The 9,040-nt window shown below is 42.0% G+C and overlaps 1 protein-coding gene across 2 annotated transcripts; it reads right to left on the reverse strand.

Annotated features, from left to right (window-relative positions):
- Positions 1-1,940: 1,940 nt before the first annotated feature.
- Ptp4a1 (protein tyrosine phosphatase 4A1) lies at positions 1,941-8,814 on the reverse strand. 2 transcript variants are annotated; one of them, XM_032900879.1, is made up of 6 exons: positions 8,602-8,814; positions 5,339-5,952; positions 4,173-4,265; positions 3,781-3,911; positions 3,145-3,219; positions 1,941-2,593 (listed from the first exon to the last, which is right to left on the reverse strand). In XM_032900879.1, exons 2-6 carry the CDS (start codon positions 5,441-5,443, stop codon positions 2,476-2,478), a joined length of 522 nt encoding a protein of 173 aa, XP_032756770.1. In that variant the 5' UTR covers positions 5,444-5,952; positions 8,602-8,814; the 3' UTR covers positions 1,941-2,475. The 2 variants fall into 2 exon arrangements, with proteins under 2 accessions (XP_032756770.1, XP_032756769.1); XM_032900878.1 differs by having other exon boundaries at positions 5,339-5,955.
- Positions 8,815-9,040: the final 226 nt, after the last annotated feature.

Here is a 9,040-nt window from a genome sequence, read left to right on the forward strand (position 1 = left end):
CTCTAACACAAGAGATCCCACAATTGAGATTACAGCTAGGATATGGGACTGGTTATCATTTACAACAAACTGGGACCTGACCACATGCAGTGTGACCACTTGGCAGGCAGTTTTGAGGGAAGAGTTTTGAGGGAAGTTCTGACTTCAGTGGGCACTATGATTGCTGGCTATTGAGAAATGTGGCCTGGCATCTATTCCAGGGTACCTCTAAAAGGAGACTCCATCCCCACCTCCTGATTGAGTAATCCTATCACTTACCCCGGTATGATCCCAATTCAGAAGCCAGAGCAAGTAGTCATCATATTACCCACTGAAAGTGCCCCAGCTCAAGCGAGCATATGACATATATAGACACACTAGGAATTTAACTCAGGGCTTCCTGTGTGCTAGGCAAACATCTATTCACTGAGCTACATGCCCAACCTCCTACTGAGTACATTTTATAACAGCTAACTTGCATTTAAGAATTCAGCTTTTAAGTCTTTAAATTCTTATTAGACACAAGGTATTTCTTGGATGTTGTTGCAGGATGATATTGCTTAGAAAATATAAAGCAAATCTCAGTTTATAATGTACAGGTAAGTTTATAATGCAAAGTGATTTTTAGCACTCACAATCTCAACAAAGTCAAAATCTTTGAGCAATCATGACAGCACCTTTCCTCTCCCAAGAAGCACATGCTTCTTTATGGGCCATGTTGTGCCAATAGTGCATCATCTATTTAGTAAAGAGCAAGGACCTGGAGTCCAGCACTTAATGCCACACTGGCACGTAAAGCCTTAAACATGTAAGAGCATCACTTTTTCCAAATTTTCCAAAGAATCCCGTTCATTTAACATGAGCATGAACTAGGAAAATGAAACATTTCAGATTATTGAAAGTTAAAATTTATTAAGCCATCATGTGCCAAATACTCAGGTTCAAATTAATTTCAAAATATATACAGGCATGTAATAAACTTAAAAATGAGAAAAGTGGATTGGAAACTGCATAAAGCTACAAGTGACTGGTGGAATTGAATTAAAAATCAAGGTCATCAACTATTACAAACCGTTTTCCCTTGGTACCCAACATTCAATTGATTCACAATTATCTAGACCTTTAAAGAGCAATTTTTAAACGCACTTGGTAACCCTAACAAATTTGTCCATAAACTGAAATGATAATAATTGAATCCACTGTTTTCTACAAATTAAGTTAATTTTAAGCAAAGTGACCTCAGTGACGAATGCGTTTCATCATTTATTTAGATGTTGAAGCTCTCGTACTAAGTTTTTACAAGCTGGTGAACACTGACAAACTATTTCTCCCACAGAACTATAACCACACATTCCCAGACAGTATAAATATATGGTTGAACTAACATTAATACACATCACCATTTTATCGATTACATAATAAAACAAATGATCAAGTATCCAATTATTAAGTTACATAGCTCAAAAGGCGTATAAAATATTTCTGCTCAGTTCACTAGCAGATCCCACTTTTACTTTTTTGCAAGAGGTTGGGAAGAGAAGGGGAAAACCATAATTCAAACAAGTTGGAAAACCTCAGATAGGTATGGAAAACACAAGAATTTCAGAAATTTTGATTAAGTGGTTAGCTACAACAATGTATCTCTCTACGTCTTAAAAATATTTACTAAATTAAAGAGCATACTCTACATGTTCTGCACAAGACAAAGGCAACATATTACTAAAAATATTTAATAGCCTCCTCTCCTTTCTTGTTCAGGCCCTCCCTGTCAGGTTGCACCCGAGTGCAAACATTAAATTAACTATAAGGCTTTTTGTCTGGAGACATTATTGAAGATATGTGCTTCTGTAACAAAGTTGATTTTCAAATGGAGGTTTCCCAAAACAGCACAAAATAAGACAGAGACATTAAATAATCATTGCAAGACTTAGTTTAAAAAAAAAAAAAAAAAAAAAAAAAGATGGCTAAGCAAACCTGATGTATTCTGGTGTAAGTGTGGGAGATGTAAACATAGAGTGAGCAGGCAGATAACAAGAGAAGCCCTGCAGTGTTTGAAATGACTGAAGGAATACACCATGGAAGGTCTGGAGAGTTCTTAGTTCTTGGAATTTTGGTTCTGTATGATGCTAAAAATATACAAGTATTGTGCTGGGTATTTTGGCACCTAATCCTTCTAAATTCCTTATAGACTAATAATATTCTGGCACAGGAGTACATTTAATGACATTACTCAATACCTTATTTTAGGAAAGGTCAATTGGTACAAATAATAAGCACATTTTAAATGCTGACCAGCAAAAATCTTTTGCTAAGTGTCCAAACGTGTTGATCATAGCCCAAATATAGAGGTTGCAATTCTGTCAAGCTTGTGGCTTGGTAAAACTTTTTCAATATTCCCGTGGAGCTTCCACAGGTAAGTGGACACATTGGGTAAATAACAAATCAGGTCCCATCTGAAGTTCCTCTTCCAAGGCAATGGCATCAGGCACCCCAGTTTTATTGAATACAACAGTTGTTTCTATGACCGTTGGAATCCTTGAAGCGGAGCCGCATTTTAGGACGGTACTTCTCCAGGTACAGAAGTTGCTTGCTGTTAAAAGCTCCGCGCCGCTTTCTGGAAGGAAGATATGATAGAGGTTAGAGGGTTGCCATTTCTGGTAGCAAGGAAATGAAGACCAAAGGACCACCTAGAACTCTGAGATTTCTAAATATGCCAAATGGTTTTATTTAACTTTATCCTATTCTGTGACTAGGGCAAAACAACCCTCTGCCCCCTTCATCTCAGCAAAATGTAAATTAATAAGCACACTGAATCAAAAAGCAGAAAAAGAATTATCATCTACATGAATACAAAAAGGTTGGGTTAAGGATTTTCCCTCTCTAGGCCTTAGTATAGTTATCTTAAAATAACAATTGGGGGGATAGTTAAGAATACCTGCTGCTTAAGAGGACCTGGTTTAAGCTCCCAATAACCACAAGGTGGCCCACAGCCACCCATAACTTCACTCCCAGTCATTCCCTTGTGACTTCTAAGGGCCACACACATACAACATATATTTAAAGCACACAGGTCAAAATAAACAGTTAACTGATGCATGGTTTCCACTTTATAAAATTCAGATATAAAATACAAGCAGGCATGAAGGAGGGCAGTGTATAACTTACTGTCTTATGAATTGTACTGCATCTTCATATTTCATTCCACCTTCAATTAATGCTAGGGCAACAAGCACCGGAGCTCTGGTAAGGTAAAAATTTTGATTACTAATTAAACCTTGTGAAATTAACTGTTCATATACCCTAGATCGAAAAGTATTAATCAATTCAATGATAGCTTTATGTTACATCTTAGGCTTAGTTTTTGATGCTAGAATCTCAGCTACTTGGAAAGCCGAAGCATGAAAATTACCATTTCAAAAAGCGTTCTGGAAGTGAGTTCAAGACCAGATAGGGGCAAGACAGTGAACTGTCTGAAAATAAGCCCAGCGGAAATGTAGAGGCACAGCAGTGTTAGAATCCTTGTATAAGCATCCTTGTGTGTGTGTTGGGGGAGGGAGGGTTTGTCAATCCCAAAGAAAAAAGAGAATCTTAAGCATTAGTACTTTCAACTTTAAGACCTTTATCTACAACAGTTCTCAACCTGTGGATTCCATATCAGATCTTTATATTATGATTCATAACAGTAGCAACAAAGTAATGTTTGGTTGGAGGTCATCAGAACACGAGGAACTGTATTACAGGGTTGCAGCATTAGGAAGGGTGAGATCCACTGAGCTAGAAGGAAAATAGACATCTCCTTACCTGCCAAGGCCTGCGACACAATGGACAGCAATACAGCAACCAGGTTCTTCACGAAACTTAATCTTCACAAGACTTAACCAGTCATCAACAATCTGGTTGGATGGTGGTGCACCATCATCAAAAGGCCAGTCCTGATTCAAAAGAAATATTCTTAGAGCTTTAACTTTGCTAGGTACACTGGTATATCCCTGCATCCCCAAGTCCAGGAGAGGCAGGCAGTCTGTGGAGCTCACAGCACTTTCCGGGTTCACTGTGCTATGCAACAAGACCGAACAGACAAAATGTTTAATAACATGTTACTGTTGTATGATTTTGCCTTGACTTAAAAACATGAGGTCTGATTTGAATAAACTTCTGTAGTGTAACAAATACATGAAAGCTCAAGTACTTACAAGAACATGAATGCCTTCTTTCTCCACAAGAGTAGTGTCGTAAGTTGCTTCGCATACTCTTACTATTGTGGTAACTCCATACTTCTTAAGTTCCTAGGAAACAATGCATACAAGTATTAAAAATCAATGAGGTCTTTGGAACCATAGTCTTGATGTGTCATGTGCCATCTGCACCACTTTTGATCATGCCAGTAAACAAATGGCAAAACTCATTCATCCGTTATGCATGCTTGTTCCACATTGTAAGAGTGAAGAGAACTGCTAAATGCTATATGTTATATTGGGGGGAAAATCTCTGAACAAACAAACAACCCAAAACCTGAATTCTCACTTGAGTGAGTACTTGGGTGCACGCAGAGGGAGCAGCATCTGGCCAACCAGAAGTGCCAGTCACCTCACTCAAGACATGTTTCTCAGTCCTATAGCTTGCCAGCAGGCCAAGCTGATGGCCACTGAGTTCAGTGTACCTGCCCCATGTACAACTACGCTCAAGACTTTCTAAATATGGATTCTGAAGCAGCAGCAGCACCAACAGGGCTGTCTGCAGGAGCAGTAAAGTGTGTTACTGACTGAACCTCTTCAGACCTAAGTCTGAGAATAATTTCAAAGGCTCAAGACCACACTTGAATTTTAAAAAGCAACTCACCATTAAAACAACAACAACAACAACAAACTCTACAGGCCTAAGGATGCATTAATTATAATTACCTCTGCCCATATTAAAACATCATAATTCAAGATTTAAAAAATTATGTAACATTCAAATATTTCTCTATTTGCTACTGAGCATCTGTAGATTTTTATATTTCATAAATGTGTGCTCACTTGGCATTAACTTCCTTGTACAACAAGTTGGCCTCATATCTGCCATCAGAAACAGCAGAATAAGCAGGTGAAAATTAGATTCAAAGCACAAATAAAATCAAAGACATTTACTAATTGAAGTTTAGCGCACTAAGCTAAGAAGATTTATGGAAAAAGTCTGTAAGTGGCAGTCTTTGCCTTGTAAATTTAACAAAGCAAACTAAAGGCACATAGTTCTCAAAGTGTAGCACACCGCTACCATTCAAATAGTTCCTCTCTGGGTATGAAAACTGTAGTTACATTTTTCAAGCAGACCCACTATTAAACTGCAACCAATTAGGACATTAAAAATAGAATCTTACCTCTATAAATTTGTTTAAGGTCGCATTGGTTGGATTGTGTGTAATAAGAAATCTCATGTTCTTGTATGTGACTTCCACAGGAGCAGGGCGGTTCATTCGAGCCATGTTAATTTAGTTTAAAAAAACACCCAATAGGGTTATGAAAGAATTAAAAAATTGAATACAGAAATGATTCCAAACAAAAACTGAAAACCAAACCAAAACAAAACAAAATAAAAAACCAAAACAAAACCAAAAAACAACCTGAAGTCTACTTCAATATTCAATATACTCCACTTGAAATTCTCAGTGCTTTGAGTATGAGTCGGGAGAAACGGGCAATGAAATGAACCTCCTCACAAGAAGCAGTGACTCTTCAATCCAGGAATACTGAGGCGATACAAAGGAAGTGCACTGAGGTTTACCCCATCCAGGTCTGAGCTCTTGGAAAATGCTCTGCAGATTTCAATTCAACACGACTGTGTCCAGGCTATCCACTCTTATGGGGGCTTCTTGGTGGAGTAGTAATGAATTTCTACAGTTCACTTGTCTGCATAGAGGTCGTGCTGTGCCTGGCAGTAGTCTCCACTGCCCTTCAGAAACTCCATAAATGTGTGACCGAGAACACCACAGAACTGCTGTTTAGAAGAAAAAGAAAGCAAGAAAGGAAAAAAAGTTATTTTCTAATTCCAAAGGAATATGTTCCACTTAGTACGTAACTGCTCAAATTAGAGACAAACTAATGTGACATCAACTTTTACTTGCATTACAAAATTCAAGGTTCCTGCATATTAAATCACTAAGTCTAAAGCGAGCAGTCACGAGCCCTAAAGTGGAGCTGACAATGTTCAGAGAGCCGCTGCTACATTTGGAATTCCACTTCTGCATCTATACTCATAGTTTTAATTACCTTTTCATTTACTTTCAGTTACTGTTTAAACACTAATATAAACTTCATGTAGTCTGATGCTTTGATGCTCCCAGTCTTTGCACAAACCACTGAACTCACAGACAGCCGTTTCAGCTGCCCACTAAGTCTTTGCTTTTATAGTTTATGTTATTAAGCTACTGTGATTAAAGTAAGTCGATATTTGTTCTATGGTCTTTTAAAAAAAAGCATTTTAAATATAATTACCCTTTAATTTTAGTCTCTAAAGTTTAAATTTGAAGGCCTGCTCATTTCCCTTTTGTATTTTGTAGCAGATCCTTGGCATTTAGAAATAATTTACACTTTATATTTTTAGGTAAAGCAGGTCCTAGTGCAAGTGTATCAGCAGCATCAAACACTTCTCATAGTATTGGCACTGTCACTAAACTGTGGAGGTGAAGTGTGTAGGAGGGTGGGGTTCTACCCTGATGGGACTCAGGAGGCTCATCTCTAGAGGGGCTGCCTAGAATGACAGGCCATCTTGTTTCTAAGTGAATCGAAACAATCTGCTTAAAAACTCCTAAGAACTTTTTTTTGCCATCTGTTTGGTCAGATTCACTCTTGTAAATGCAATTAATTCACTTAGGTCTTCAACCATATCCTACTTAAGACAAAATATACACATTATCTTTGATATTTTAAAACTCCAATTCCACTTATCTGCTGTAAAACTAAAATCCAACTCATATATGAAAAATTTATGATAAGACTTTTATAATGGTCTCAATCACAATGTGACTGATTACCGACAAATACATTTCCATAAGTTCCTCTTAAAAAAAAATTAAACCATATTCATGTCAGCACCAAATAGTATATTAATATTCACATGGTATTTTTCAGAGTCTATGCATAAAAGCTTATCAAATAAACCCATCAGAAGGAAATGAGCATTAGCAAAACCTGCCTCTATTCACTCTAGGCAGTTTATGGAAGAATGCAGAAAAGCAGTTGCACTCAGTAACAAGAACACTCAATGACAACCGCTATCCTAAAGAACAAACCACTAAAGTAAAATCTCGAAACAAGATCAGTCAAAAATTCCCAATACTCCTGGTGAAATAAAGGAACTAATCCCCCAAACTAGAAGGTACCACAAGCAAGACAACTTATTCCTGACATGTGTTAATGTCAGTACTTCAGGAAGTACACTCCCAATAATCTGAAAATATTCTTATCCTATCTATCTAGGCACAATTTCTTGTCCTATTTCTTTTTTTGGGGGCGGGGGTAAGTCTGGCACTTTATCGAACATTCATACACAGGACCCATAAAGCTTTTAAAGAGTTCCATTAGGAAGCTGGAAGGCAGCAAGAAAAAATTTTTCCTGAACTGGTTTGAAATGAGTGGAGCCACCCAGTGGCTGGAGGAACACTTCCGTTAAAACAGTGGAGACCACCGACATTCCTGTTAATATGCCCCCATTCCCTCACAGGCCCCAAACTAAACAAGACAGGCAGCGAAGAGATCTTCCCTTTTTAATTGCACGCACCAACAGCACATGACTAGAGAAAAATGATCATTTGGTGTATGTGTGTGTGTCTATGGCATTAGCTTAAGTCAGTCTGTTGGGCTGCAGAATCAAACCAGTCTGTGGAATAATTTGCTTTATCCAATTCTGTTCCAAATACACCCAGGTTTTAGGTAACGCGCCCAATCTAGCCCTTGTGAAGCGCTGTTTCTTTCCGGGAACGGGGTCGCGCTTTTCTGGTTTCCCAACCGTTTAAGCAGACACGAAGCAAAAAAGCAAAAAAGGAAAAAAAAAAAAAAAAGCCAGAATGCACGACCCCCAAATCCCAGTCCACAGACCGTTCCGACACCGGGGGAATTTCGGTTCGCTAGCGGCGGAATGGTGCAGGGCTGCTCGCTCAACAGGAGCCGCGCAGTTCTGGCCAGCAGCTCCTGTTGCTCCCGGCCCAAGAGCGGGCTGTCCCACGCGCAGCCCGCCGCGGGGCCGGGTAAGGGACCCCCTCCGCTGTCCCGGTCGCCCCTACCGGCGCCCGGCGGTGATCGGGCAAGCCCGGGCTTGAGCGGCGCGCATAGCCGCGAGGTCCGCAATCACGGGTTCGCGGTGGCGAGCGCGGGCGGCCACCGAGGCCATCTTGGGAGGCCCCGGGCGCCCGGTCCCGGTTCCCCCCTCCGCCAACCCCTCCCGTCCCGGCGGCCACGTCCACGACGCCCGTGCGGCTTCTCGGAACAAAGGCCGCCCGCCGGGTCGCACGCGCACAAAGCCGCTGGGCTGTCCCGTCGGCCGCTCCCGGTCCCGGGTCCCGCCACCGGCGCCTCCGCGGGCCGGCGAGCCTCCCTCCGCTCTTTAGCCGCCCGCTCTAACAAAGGCCCGGCCCGCGGTACTCACAGGAATATGTCTACTCATTGAAGATTGTGGCCTAATCATACAGCCGATCCCGAGGCGGCGCAGGCGGCGGCGGCAGGGCAGGCGGCGGTGGGCGTCGCGGGGCGGCGGCGGCGATGCAGGCGGCGGGGGCACCAGACGACCATGCAGTGAGCTGCCCGAGGAGCGTCGCCGAGCCGGCCGCAGCCCAGAGCCAATGCGCGCGCCCAGGCGCCCTTGCGTCACAAGCCCGCCCCTTTATAGCCGGCGCGACGTGCGCTCCGGCGGCGGCCAATCACGGCGCGGGACGCCGGCAGCGCGGGGCGGGGCCCGGGGCGCCGACGTCACTCGCGGCGGCTGCCACCGGTGCGAACCGGTTGATGAATGGCGCGGAGTGCTAGCGGGTCCTCGCCACCCGACGCGCCCGACGCTAGAGCCGCGAGTTCGTCTCCACTTGGAACGC

Source organism: Rattus rattus, chromosome 4 (genome assembly GCF_011064425.1).
Source record: "Rattus rattus isolate New Zealand chromosome 4, Rrattus_CSIRO_v1, whole genome shotgun sequence".
Lineage (NCBI taxonomy): Eukaryota > Metazoa > Chordata > Mammalia > Rodentia > Muridae > Rattus > Rattus rattus.